The 14,122-nt window shown below is 26.7% G+C and overlaps 1 protein-coding gene across 2 annotated transcripts; it reads right to left on the bottom strand.

Annotated features, from left to right (window-relative positions):
- Positions 1-2,209: 2,209 nt before the first annotated feature.
- Positions 2,210-6,414, bottom strand: LOC145829966 (zinc finger X-chromosomal protein-like). 2 transcript variants are annotated; one of them, XM_082937858.1, is made up of 3 exons: positions 6,348-6,414; positions 4,697-4,861; positions 2,210-2,791 (listed from the first exon to the last, which is right to left on the bottom strand). In XM_082937858.1, the coding sequence occupies exons 2-3, from the start codon at positions 4,782-4,784 to the stop codon at positions 2,661-2,663; spliced, it is 219 nt and encodes a 72-aa protein (XP_082793984.1). In that variant the 5' UTR covers positions 4,785-4,861; positions 6,348-6,414; the 3' UTR covers positions 2,210-2,660. The 2 variants fall into 2 exon arrangements, with proteins under 2 accessions (XP_082793984.1, XP_082793983.1); XM_082937857.1 differs by lacking the exon at positions 6,348-6,414 and having other exon boundaries at positions 4,697-4,910.
- Positions 6,415-14,122: the final 7,708 nt, after the last annotated feature.

The following is a 14,122-nucleotide window of genomic DNA, read 5'->3' as shown; positions in this document are numbered from 1 at the left end:
GAGTAAACACAAAACTAACAATGCACCAAGATAAACACATGACAAATACCCACACTGCAACATCTGCATGAAACACAAAACACTGATAAGAAGCATCCTAAATTTACCAAGTATACTGACTCGACAAAAATAACTCATCCATTTTAATTTTTCTGAAACACTAGACCACAACTGATGACACAAGTACTTGAAGAAGTTAAGGCAAATCCTTGTTCTAGGTCTTCAAACTACAAAGTTATTAATTTCCGATTGTCTGGTATTGTGTGTATAAACTATAATAAACTATACTTACTGGAGTAAAGCAACTGTGGTCAACCTCAAATCCTCTCAAAATATTCAGCGTAAGTCCACAAACTAAACACCTCAATAAATTTCAGAATGCCAGTTTTCACAAACAAGAAGTTATTTTGAGTCAGTGCAGGCACACGACAAACATACCTTACGATTCTCTGTTGCATACTTACAATTGTCTTCAAATGTTAACTAGCAGCACCACCCCAAACAGATATACAATGTTGAATATAACAAATTGCAATAAACCGTTTTTAAAGTAATCATATCAAAATAATAACTCAATTTTGACATCATAGAACAACTTCTCAAAAGTTTATATGTAAGGCACTCAAAATTTGCTTTCCATTTCAGTCGTCTAATACCACATCTAGATGTTTAATATTTTCGCTCGGGTCAATCACAAATAAATTTACATTAACACTGAATTCACTCTTTATTACAGTTCTAGTAAAAGTCAAAAACTTTTTCTTCGAGTATTTAATAAACCATCTATTTTTACACGGACATCCATCAACTTTCTCTAACTCCATACTCATTCACAAAATCAGAATTTTAATGTATAAAACTCAATCTGCAAAGAATCCCAATTTAAATTTTTAAGCTAAAATATGTCATTGATATACACAATCAAACAACAACGAACCCAAACTAAACCCCGGGTGTATTCCAAAATTCAGGGTCAGAAACAACATTATTTAAACAGAAGACTAGCTTCTATCTTTTAAGTAACATTCAAAATTTTACGTTACAACATTTGAATTTCGATACTAAAATTTTATGATAAACCGTATTAAAAGCCTTTGTGAGATCCAAAAACTAAAAGAAAATAATAAATAATTTTTCAACAAGTTCCTCAACAACAGAGTTGCCACTCGTTTATTCAAAAAATTTTCCAGGTTTTTTAAGTTCACAATTTTTAGGTCTATTTCTAGTTTAAAGTTAAATTTAAGGTAAGAAACTGTGTTAAATAGTATAAAAATATTGAAAAGATACTGTCAAGCTTTTTAAAACGTGTTTTTTAATAAAAAAATTTTTGGTGATGACAAATTTTTTTTAATCTATATGATGAATTTTTTGAGTCAAACCGAAATTTTACTAGTACTGAACATGTTAAAGTTTTTAAAAATTCCAGGTTTTTTTGCCTATATTGTCAAATTACAGGTAAAGTGGCAACAAGTTCCTCAACAATGTAATTTACTGCTAACTCGTTCGTACTATTTTTCTAAATACAGTACTGCTTGCAAATTGTATTTTAAAAAGAGAAAAACCAAGATCAACTTAATCGCTGAGCGTGTGAAAATCTTATTAACAAAATTTTTACTTTGATTTGTTTTCTATATAATACTTGAAGCCGTATACTAACTATTTTTCAACTTATATTATATATACTTTAATAGTTACACATAAGACTTTTGAATTTTTTTAGTTAAGCTTAGTTCATTTAGTTGGATACAAGTTTTACTTTTTAACTAGCCAGAGTAAAAATTTTTTGATACTGGTAAGCCAGTGTAGAAATAAATATTTTAAAACACATCAAAACTTCAATTCTTTGAAATGTGTCAATGCCAGGCATCTAACAACGCTTATCAAAACAAAGTTAAACTGAAACGCTGCAGTGGACTATATTAAAAAAAAACCAACTTTTTGTAGAAAAATAGAAATAAAGATTTCACAAGAAAGCAATTCAACTGTACAACAACTTTTTTTAAAAAACATTGAAATTTTTGTATTATAGTCTAGGGAAGTAAAACATAATTTTCTATTGAACAGTTTGTAATAGTAATAGCTACTGTTTGTTTTTTTTTTAAATGCAACAACATAAAATTTAGAGCTATGTAAAGAATAAAGTGTTAAAAAATAAAATACAAACGGTGTTTTGTTAAGAACGAAAATTTTATCAAGTAAAAATGTCTAACTAAAACGTTTTCTAAATTTTTAATATAAAATTTCTAAACGGTTATAAATTTTATGGGTATACTCACAACTCACACTTGAATTAATTCCCACCGAATCGATTCCTACCCAAAACTTTATTTATTTACTATTTTTTCTTGTTTATTACTATCACTGTTACCCCTAACCCTTGGTTGATAACTTTGTTTTTATTATTAATTTTTATGTTTGTGTAACTTTTTTTTTCCTTTTATCATTTTTTTAATGAATTGACCGGGTTGGAATTTATATGATGAGAATCGATTCGGGTTGGAACTGAGCGTGATCCCAGTTTTAAACTGTTTCAAACAAACTTATAGCTAGCTAAAACGTTTATTTTACAAACAGCCAACTCTAAAACTCTTAGTTTCTGCAAAGGGCAAACTAATAGCTGAAAAACAGTATATATCAGCGTTTACTAATTCAACTATCATTTAAATCACAACAACTCCAACGTTGATTTCTCGCATCTTTTTAACGTGTCCCCGGGACAACTTGTGCTTTTTCAAATCGCCAAGCAGAGCAAACCTCTTATCACATATCTTACAGTGGTGCGGCTTTTCTCCTGTTAAAAATAAAAAAGTCAACTAATCTGTTTTATATCTATCATTGGAAGAAAACGTAAAATATATTAAAAGCTTTGAAAATACCATTAGCAGAAAAAAAAATTAATGTTCTATTTGTAATTTTATTTGGTGAAGCTTTTAAAGTACAGGCATACTTTTTATTATAATAACCTTTTTTTTCAAAACAATTTACTTTATGTTTTCTTAAACATAGAATTTATTAAACTCTTTTTATAGTCTTTAAAAACCTAGTAATTTCAAGCATAACTTATCAATAAAATATAATTTTGTAAATAATTGGTTATTTTTTCATCAAATAATCCTAAACGGCCATTTAAAAACCTTGTAGCCAAAATACTAACCGTTTAAAAGTAGAGTTTAAGCTTGAAATAAGTTTGAAAACATTTAAGTTAAAAATAACATTTACAAGATTTTTCTAACAGATTGAATAGCACAGACCAGTTTAAACGCTTTTAAAACCTGTATAAATGAGACTAATTACTAAAAAGTATTATGCACGAACAGTGGAAACCAATTTTTTATTTAATGTAAAATAGTTATCAAATAGAAAATATTCTAATGAATTTAAAGCTTCAAACCTAATTAAATAAAGTTTTTTTGTAACTGAATTTATTCCAGTTGGCGCGAGGGGATTTAAATGGTTTTTGATCAAATTAAATTTGGATGTTGGTAAAATTACAAAATAAACTGTGAAAGATAAAAAGCATTTTAAAAATTTAATAAAAAATTTTTGGTGTCTTTTATCATATTAAAAAAATACATTCAGGTATTGCTTAAATATTTTAAATAAAAAAATGATACTTATTTTTCAAGTTTTTTTATTGGAAAAGAAAAATATTTTTTTTTGCACGTTTTTGGTCCTTAACTTGGTAAGCCTTTAAAAATTGTAAACTACAGCAAACATGGACCATATAAAATGTTAATCAATAATAACCTTTTCATTAATAAACTATAATAAAAGCAATGGTCCATTACTTAATTATAAAATCATTTTTTTACTAATTTTAAAAACATTAGTTTTCTAAAATACTTTATATAACAATTTTTTCCTATATCATTTAATGAAGTTAGTGAATGAGTATAGAACGTGTTATTTTTCAAAAAATTAAATATTTCACATCTATCAAACACCTACAAGCTGTTACAACACAAAAAATAACTAAATATGAGTTTAAATTGCCTTTCTTAAGTTTAAAATAAACCTAAACTTGTTAGAAAAAAGGCAAAAAGTAAAAAAAACTTGGACAGCTACTACTGACCTCTTTTGTTCTAAAATGAATTATTTTATTCATTTTCAATAAATCGATTAATATAATTTTGGGCTAACTTATAGTTTCAGTTTCGAAAAGATTTACAAATATCGATTTTACATAAAACTTTATTTCTTATTTCCAAATAAACCTTAAGCTTTCGTTAAGAATAAATGCATGAGGATCTGAGTGTAAGAAAGTAAAACAGCTCCGAACGCTAAACAACAAAAAATTTAATTATTAATAACAAGTGTGACTAGAGTGCATCCTCGCTATTTCGGCCGTGTTGAGATTAGCTTTTGGCCGGATAAGACCAAATTGTTTATTTACAACAACCTACCTATTTTTTTATGTAATGCACATACTAAAACTGACTCTAAATTTTATGTTTATTTGATTTATTTTGTTTTTTTCAACTGACCAAAGAATGAAAACAAACGGAAAATAATAAAAACAAGTTTTTAATAAAATTTAAAATAAACTTAGGTGCATAATTGGTGGGAAAATGTTTTTGTTACAAGAATTTAAGTTTTAAAGTGAAAACATTATTTTATCTGAAGTTGTTAAATCTCCTTCTTCACTTAAATCGGCCGGATAATCGAGAAACCGGATAAGCGAGGACATACTACTAACCGGTGTGCATCCTGTAATGCCTGGTGAGGTGGATCTTGTTGCCGAAAACCTTCCGGCAGACGTCGCACTCGTGGCCCTCCCCCCTCATGTTGTGGCACCTCACGTGGTTGTTCAGGTTGGACTTGGTCGAGTACGATTTGCTGCAGTGCGGGCATTGGTGCCTGTCTGGAAACATAAGTTGAAAAACATGCAAGCGAAAACGGTTTACTGTGTAAAAAGGGAGAGTAGTGTATGGTTGAAAAAAAAGACATAGGAGAGAGTGAAAAAAAGTATCTTTTTATTGTGCTACTTAATTAAAACTTAAATATTATGTGTATGTTCTAGTGCCAGGATTGCCAAAGGTTAAAAAAATATTTCAGGTTTAAAAAAAATATTTTTAGGTTTTTTGAAACTAAATATTTTTTTCCGTTTTAGTTTATAATTAAGTTTAAGGTAAAATATGTCTTAAAAAGTATAAAATATTGGAAAGACACTGTAATGCAACTTTAAATGTGTTTTATTACAAATAAAATCTTAATTTATATATTTTTTTGTATATGATAGATTTTTCGTACCTAAATTTCGTCAAAATTTCATCATTTTACTTGTATTTTTTTTTTAATTCCAGGTTTTTTAACTTAACTGTCAAATGCCAGGTTTTTCCAGGATTCAAGATTTTTGGCAACCCTGCAGTGCTAGTTGTCTCAGTTGATTTTTTTTAACTATCAGATCATGTATACATAGTGATAAATGTTAGTAAAAAGAAAACAGTAAGTTTAATGTAGTTTAGTAGTACCTGTAATCTGAATCTTTTTTTTTTGTAAATTAAGTAAATAGTTAAACTTTGGTTATATTATTAATATTTTTTTAACTAAATCAGAGTTTATATTTGTTAACTAACTAATTAAATTAGATAGTTAATTAAAAAAGAGGCATCTATGATATATGTTAAACAAAAAATTAATAACTATACTCTACAGAAAAAAGTTAGTTGTTTTTATTAGTGTTTACAAAGAAGATGACTTAGCATTTAAATATACAAAATAACCAAGAAAATGATTTTCTTTTTAATTTTTTTTTAGGTAAACGACTTCTTGCATATTTTAACTTATATGCTTGTTGTTTTAGTGATAATGACTTATCACAATGTGAGTAACTAACTAGTTAACTCATAACTTGTAGATGGAACTTGAAAGATTTAAAATAAATTACAATTAGTTTTATTGTATGTTATAAAATAAAAATAAAAATTACCATTGTCAACTTTTATGTTTGTTATTTTAATTCTTAAAGACTTATCATAACGTGGGCAACTATAAATGTTATTTGTTACTGAGTATTTTGCACATAAATACTTTAATTTATTTGAGGAAATATTATGATAAATACTACGGTATCTATTAGCATCCGAATAAAATTTAAAAACTACGTGTTTAAAAACTTAATGTATTTTTATGTGGATACTAAATTCACCAAAGTTTGAGAAAAATTCGCTACAGTGAGGACAGTTGTGTGTTTCTGCACACAATAGTGTACATTTTTACATAAAATATACAATATTTAAGTTTCACTGTTACTAGTAACAGTTTAAAGTTTTATAAATTCAACAAAAAAAATTCGATACACATTTTTAAATAATGCTAATTGTACAACGTAAAACAACTGCTCTTACTTTCTTCTTGAAATCTTTCAAACTGTAACGTTCTTCTATTGTTTTTGCTTTCTTTTTAGGACTTTTTTCAACAATTTGCTCTGAATCACAGTATGAAATTAAGAAAATTTTTCATAACTATATCTATACTCTTAGGTGATAATTATTAATAATTTTTAAGTCAAGTTATAAATAACTCCAACATCATTTCGTGATATACTTTATATGTATAAGTTTACAATATATTGTATTTAAACTTTTTTATCTTTTTTTTTAACGTTTTTTTTTTCTATTTCGAGTTGTTTTCTTTTATAAGATGGATATATTTTACGCACTGTTTTAATTCAAGTACAAGATAATAAAGTATGATGCAATAAGGTAATTTATTGAGAAAAAATACATAGTCTTTGCACATTTTACTAATTTTGAACAAAAACATTCAATTTTTTTTACCTAAGTTCCATAAAAACTGTTTTAATAAATGTATATATAACTAGCAGCAAAAGCAAAGGTATTTACTAAAAGCCTAGTGATTTTCCAGTAAATGTTATACTCAATTGAAAAATTTTCAAAAATTTAAAATGTAATAAAACGTTCTTGTATTTTAAACACATCAAGTTCTTGTTCAATTTGTAAGCTGATAAATAACCTTCGTATTTTTTTTTCCTTTTTAAAAGTATTAATTTAACTTTACTTTTTCATTACATCAGTCTTAATATTTAAATAAACATAAGCTAGACCTTCGCTACCCTTTTTACTCAGTTTATCAACAGTTTGAAATCAACAAAGAAACTTACTAAAGCGTCTGGTTATCGAACGTGAGTCTAATATGATGCTAGCAGAAGTTCGAACCAATGAACTGTTTAAATTGGTAAGAATCGAAATGTTCAATTTCATTAGAATTTTATGTTGCTGGGAATATATCAAATATAACTTAATATTTTCAAAGTCTGTTATCATATTTATTGTGCATCGTCACAATGGTACTAGTCAAGAAAAACTTTTTAAAAATTTTAATGCTGATAGTTAAGACAATCCTAAAATATGCACTGATAATTGATAGAACCTATTTCATTAAATAAAACAATTAATTTTAATCATTTTAAGTGACAATAAAGTTTAGTAAAAAAAAAAAAAAATTGGCGATGTATATTTTTTATACATACAAGTAAAAAAACTCAAAGTCTGAGCAAGTTTCTTTATAAATTTGATACTTCATAGTTTTTTCATATTTCAAAAAATACTTTTTTGGTGCGACAAACTATTTTATACGAGGTTGTTTTATTGTTGAGCTTCTAGGTAAAACACTGAAACAACACTCACCTTTGTTGCTGTCTGCAGTTGTTGAGTCTGCTGTTGACGCTAAACTGTCTGAAGTTCCATCTACTACAGGACCGTTAAAAAGTTTGCTTCGAATTGAATCCATTCCATGTATGTCTTTGTGGACTTCAGAAAAAAATATATCTTGAACATATTAACAGTACTACTTTGCACTCATAATAAAGTATAACTCATACAATATTTGTATATCATTAAAATGTTGCATTTTAAAATTTCATTTGAATAATTCACTTAATAAACTTATGCATAAACGAGTGCTAAGTATAACACAAAACTAAAATTTTCAATAAAGTTTGAACTGTTTTAAATTATAAGTTGAAAACTATATTGGTTGTTAGAAAAATGTTTTTATAATGTAAATTTTATTGAAATAAAAAATTTTACTAGGAACAAAAAATTCATTAATAAAGTAGTAACAGCTTTATAAGATTATAACTAAACATTTTTTATTTAAAAATATTTTTGTGTTACAAATAGTTCCTATTTAGGTTATTTTTGAAACAATCAATACTAAATTACGTAATTTATTATTTTAATAGCTTGTAAAACAATTTGGCCATCTCAAATCTAGTAATAATAAGTTTAAAAACACTTTAAAAATTAAAAAATTCTAAAAATATTAACTTATTTAAGCAAGAAGTCATATTGTAATAAACTTTTTTTGTTTAATCATGCATTATTTTTTTAGAGTTTTAAAGTAAAAATAAAAATTTAGAAAAAGTCAAACATTTTTAATAAACACTACTTTCACTTTTCTTATAACTTTTAATCAACTTGTTATCTCAATTAACACTAAATGCAAAAACTATAAAACACTTTACAGCTTCATGCTAAATGTAACAGAAAAAATTATTGAAATTCTCATTATATAAAACGTACCAGGTTTTCCTCCGCAAAGTTGCATTTTAAAATGTTCAGAATTGAGGTCAACCAAATTAACTTTGTTTTTAACCACTTCAACGCTGTGAAAACCTTTGTTTTCAGATGAATCTGTAAAAAAAATTAATTACAAAAAATTTCAAATTTTAATTTACCTTGTAATTTTTTATTTTTAGATTATAGAAAATATTTAAACAAATTAATTTTAGGGCATTTCTTTTAAATTTCTGCCCATTATTTAATAGTTGTTTACTTAAATTTATCAAACAGGAAATTAGTAAAATTTGGGGCTTATCTCAAAATACAACTAAATTTGCACTTTTTGTGTTTATTAAAGATAGGAGGGCTTAAATTGTATTTGTTTAACTTAACTTTTTTGCAAGCGCATACTTAAAAAAAAAGAATTGAACAAAAATAACTTTTAAAACAAGATATAAACAGCTTTAAACGTAAAAGTTAAAACTAATTAAACAGCTTCTTATACACACTTTTAATTTAAAATTAAATCTTAAATTATTAGATAATTTATCCTAAATATAGTTCCATGATATATAAATTCTATCAATATGTAATAATAAAACTTTGTTTTATGTGAAAGTAAAATACCGTATATAGTTTGAATTATAAAGTGACTTTTTATTTTAATATCACAACTTTTATTATACTGAAATGTTAAATTTTTAAGTTTGAATAAATCTCACCAGAGTCATTTAAAGTAGAGCTGCCAGCAACTGGAAAATTTAGAGAGCTTTTGTCACCAGTGAGATTCAACCTGACATCAGCATTTGCATCTACTTCCTTTGCACTGACTGAAGTGAGAACACTATTTGTGTGTGAACTGTTAAATTAATGTTCAGTATCAGTTTTTATTTTGAGGACTATATGTTATACATAAACCTTTTAATTTGGGGCATAGGGGGGTAAACACCCTTTTTTGGTTTTTGATCTTATTTTATATAGTTTTTACTAAGCTACAAGATGCTTTTTACAGATTTAAAAAATTCAAAATAATTTTTGAGATATAGCCGGTCAAAGTCGGAGCTAACAATAGGTTCCTTATGGGAGGCGCAAACTAAAACGGCATAAATAGACTATTTTACTAAATAAAAATCTATCTTCTCCTACGTTTTTTGAGATAACTACCTCAAATTTTCAGGAAATGTTCCTTGCAGTATTTAGAAAATTCTGTCGGAACAGAATTTTGAAAAAAATAAAAAATAAAAATTTTATATAAAAAATAAACAAAAAAACAGTTTTTTTTTTGTTTTTTTGTTAAAAAATTTTAATTCTTCAAAATTTCAGTTTCAAAATGTAGATTTATTAATAACTGAGAGCCTATCAAAAAATTAGTAGTAAAAATTTTAACAAGGTGTACAAGTATATTCTATGAAGTTAAAAGTTGTATTCATTTTACTTGGTTGGGTGTCAAATATGCACAAAGAAACACTTTTGCGTGAAGACACTGTTGAACGGGTTGAAAACTTTTTTACTTTATCATTGATTTATATTAAGGCCATAGGGGGGGGTCCAACATTTTTTTTACTAAAATTAACTTTGGCTTTTATATGAAAGCTTAAAGTACAAACTATAAGCCAGTTTTCATAGAATTCAAAAATATCATTTAACTTTAAAGATATTTAATTTTTTGTAAAAATTTTCCAATATAAACGTATGGACCGCAAAGTTTTTAGGGTTAATTTTCTCGGAAATTTTAAATTTCACTAAAAATCTATCTCCTCCTTCATTTTTCAAGCAATCTTCTTCAAATTTTCAGGATACGTTCTTTATAATAAAAGGAAAAAATGTTACTTTAGAATTTTAATAATTTCAAAAAAAAAAAATTATCACAAAAATTAAAAAAAAAGTGTTTTTTTTTTTAAACATATTTTTACAAAAAAAAAAAATTAATTCCAAAGTAACGTTTTTTGTTATTATATAAAGATTAGACTGTGAAAGTTTGAAGAAGATTGCTTGAAAAATGTAGGAGGAGATAGATTTTAAATGAAATAGTCTTTTTTCGCTGTTTTAGTTTTCCCTTCCCATAGGGAACCTATTATGCGGCCCAACTTTGACTGGTCATATCTCAAAAAATAATTTGAAGTTTTTAAAACAATAAAAAGCATCTTGAAGCTTAGAAAAAACTTTATAAAATAAGATCAACTTGTAAAAAACATGGTTTACCCCCCCCCCCCTCATGGCCTTAACTTGTTCTATTTTTTTTTACTATCACTGTTACCCCTTTCCCTTGGTTGGTATTGTTTTATATTTTTTCTTCTTCTTTTTTACTAATTAAATTTTATTATTTTTTATTTTTACTATCACTTTTACTGTTACCCTTAACTATCACTGTGATCGGTAATTATTTTTTATAAATTTAATTTAACTTTTTTAGACTCTTTTGCAAAAATGACTCTTTGTGCCAATGTGACTTCTCGTGCGAAAGTGACCTTTTGTGCAAATAAGTGTTCGTGCAAATTTGAACTGTCTCTATTTCATTTACAACAATTCATAGTTCTTATGTTAGTTAAATAAACTATTATCAAAAAAGATACTTTTTTATTTATGATTAGTATCATTGGACTAAATCACTTTTAATGTCTGTTGTTAAATGCCAGTTTGAGAGTTCTACGTATTCACATCAGATGTAGGTGCAGCTGCGGCTACTCCTTTGCTTTTAAGCTACGATAACATCTAAATAATAAAAAAGTTGTTTATTTTAAACTAAACCTTAAAATATGGATCATATCTGGTCAACGAAAGATTTAATGAAGAAATGTGGACATTATTATTGTAAAACACATTAAAAAAAGGACAGTGTTTAAAGATAGAACAGAGATGTCAAAACAAGAAAAAGATTCACAAAAGAAAGAACAAGAAGGCACTTCTTGACTTTTTGAAAAAAAGGTATTATCAAAAATATTTGAAAATTGCATAAAATCAAAAAGTGCCTCCTTGAAACTTTCTTTGAATTGTCTTTAATCCTGCACAATGTGTTTTTGTGATAATTGCCACATGTAAAAGTATTTTGAGCTAAATACTTTAAGGTCGCAAAAATTTACAATGGGGTTCTTTTCAAAAAGTTAAAAACTTACTCTGTGAATTTTTTTTATCAGTTCCAATTTTGCACAAGCTCTTTTTGTGACATTTGCCAAAAAAAAGTAGCTGAAAATTGCATTTTTTTACAAACACCCTAGTGATCGACCTTGTCTTTTACAAGTTTATCTTGTTTTGTTTGGTTTTATCTTAGCTACCAAATATTTTTAAACGCTTAAAGAAAACTCAAATAAAATACGCAAAAATAATTATACAACCCCTAAAAACTTTTTTTAAGTCTAATTTTTTAACCAATCTTATTCAAAGTATTACAGTAGGTCCCTTACTAATATTTAAATAGTTTTAAAGCAGTAAATTATAAAATTTAATCATGGTTTTTTGTTTTTATTTACCAAACTCTTTTATTTAAAAAAATTAACATTAAAGGTCTTTTAAACTGCATAAAGAGTTTCCTGAAAACTTGAGGTCTTTAGCTCAAAAAGTTACAAAGATAGATTTGTAGTATTCTTTTTATTTCGAGAAAATTGATGATAAAAATTTTGAGATCTTTACTTTTTTATTTCATATTATAAAAAAATATATATACCTTAAAAAAAGTATTTTTTTCATTTTCTTTAAAAACTGGCAGTAGTTCATTTTTAAGCTTTTATATAAATTCCAATGTTAACTTATGTAAAAAATCCCTTACACCCTATGCCCTTAATTTCATTGAGCAAGAGCTTTTATGCGTAATCAAGCAGTTTGCAGTTCTCCTTGTTTTAGCCCAATGCTCAGAATTTCTCAGTACAAAACAGCATAAAAATTAAAATGCTAAATGATTTGTTTCCTGTAAAAGGGAAAAGCTGTTACGTTGCTCGTTCTAGTGCCCAAGGGATGAATGCAATCATGTGGAAGACTTCACAGACATTATTGTAATATTTGTACTGGTAACTAGACAAACAGATGAGTATATTCGAAAGGAAGTATTAGAAATGAAAAGTTTTGATGATAAATATATAAATGATACAATTGGATTAGCTGATGCAAAGGTGATAGCACTTTAAACAACTCATTGCCACTTTCCTCATACAATCGTAAAAAACCCCCAAGCTGTAGAATAGCTTGTAGTATGAGTGGCAAATCAGCTAAAAAAATAAAATGAGTAAGAAAAACAACAAACATGTTGAAGCTTTATTGTGCAAACATTGCTGGACATTAAATGCGCAAGTAAAACAAATAGACTTACGACTTGTGGATTAAGTTTAGAGAATTTTGATGAGTTTGCAAAAAGAGGTTCAGTTGGCAGGTGTTTAAAAGCTGGTAGGAAATTGCATTTAGTTAAAGAGAAGAAATTAGTTGTGAACCTAGGTGAGAAAAAGTTAAAGTAGCAACCATCAGGTATTTCGTTGTTAAAAACAAACAATTATGGGTGGCCCTACAACCGGCACTGATGACTAAGTTTTACAAAAAAACAGTAACATGAGGCCAACTCAGGCAGCATGGTCATGTATTTCAGAAACACTTTCGAGCTGACAAGTTTATGAGGATGTTGCTTTATAAAAACATGTATTGTAGCCTGATCTAACACTGTTGATTTAATGTCAAGCTCAAGCAAACCAAGGAAAATTGAGCCAACACATTCGTAGTAAGTGTTAAACTAAAATATATTAAAATAGTACTTAATTCAAAACAAACTTAGTTTAGGTACAATTACCAAACTACTTTTATTCGTGAAACTTTTAGAAAATAATAAATAATGTATGTTTGTTAGTCGAACTAAGATGGTATTTTTTTTAAAATTATTGTTTTAATTGCTTAAGGGCATAGGGGGGGGTAAACACCCTTTTTTGGTTTTTTATCTTATTTTATATAGTTTTTACTAAGCTACAAGATGCTTTTTACAGATTTAAAAAATTCAAGATAACTTTTGAGATATAGCCTATCAAAGTTGGAGCCGACAATAGGTTCCTTATGGGAGGCGCAAACTAAAACGGCAAAAACAGACTATTTCACTAAAAATCTATCTTCTCCTACATTTTTTGAGATAAATACCTCAAACTTTTAGGAAGTGTTCCTTGATATATTTATAAAATTCTGTCGGAAGGAATTTTTAAAAAAATTGAAAATAAAAAAATTATATAAAAAATAAACAAAAAAAACAGTTTTTTTTTTGTTTTTTTATTATAAAATTTTTTTTAAATAATTTTTAAAAAATTCCTTCCGACAGAATTTTCTAAATACTGCAAGGAACATTTCCTGAAAATTTGAGGTAGTTATCTCGAAAAACGTAGGAGGAGATAGATTTTTAGTGATTTCTAGTTATTTGCTGTTTTAGTTTGCGCCTCCCATAAGGAACCTATTGTCGGCTCTGACTTTGACCGGCTATATCTCAAAAATTATTTTGATTTTTTTAAATCTGTAAAAAGCATCTTGTAGCTTAGTAAAAACTATATAAAATAAGATAAAAAACCAAAAAAGGGTGTTTACCCCCCCCCCCCCTATGCCCTTAATTAAAGCAATATTTTGTTACAAAAATTAATTAT

This window comes from Thalia democratica, chromosome 2 (assembly GCF_965202585.1).
Source record: "Thalia democratica chromosome 2, ktThaDemo2.hap1.1, whole genome shotgun sequence".
NCBI lineage: Eukaryota > Metazoa > Chordata > Thaliacea > Salpida > Salpidae > Thalia > Thalia democratica.
The sequence above is the reverse complement of the archived record's forward strand: the minus strand, read 5'-3'. Positions and strand labels throughout refer to the sequence as shown.

What these genes read in the sequence shown, in the direction of transcription:
- LOC145829966 (XM_082937857.1), bottom strand. Translation starts at nt 4,871, where the DNA reads ATGTTTCCAGACAGGCACCAATGCCCGCACTGCAGCAAATCGTACTCG. An exon ending in GCATTACAGGATGCACACCG is followed by an intron (nt 2,792 to 4,696) that starts GTTAGTAGTATG and finishes TATTTTTAACAG; the next exon opens with GAGAAAAGCCGCACCACTGT.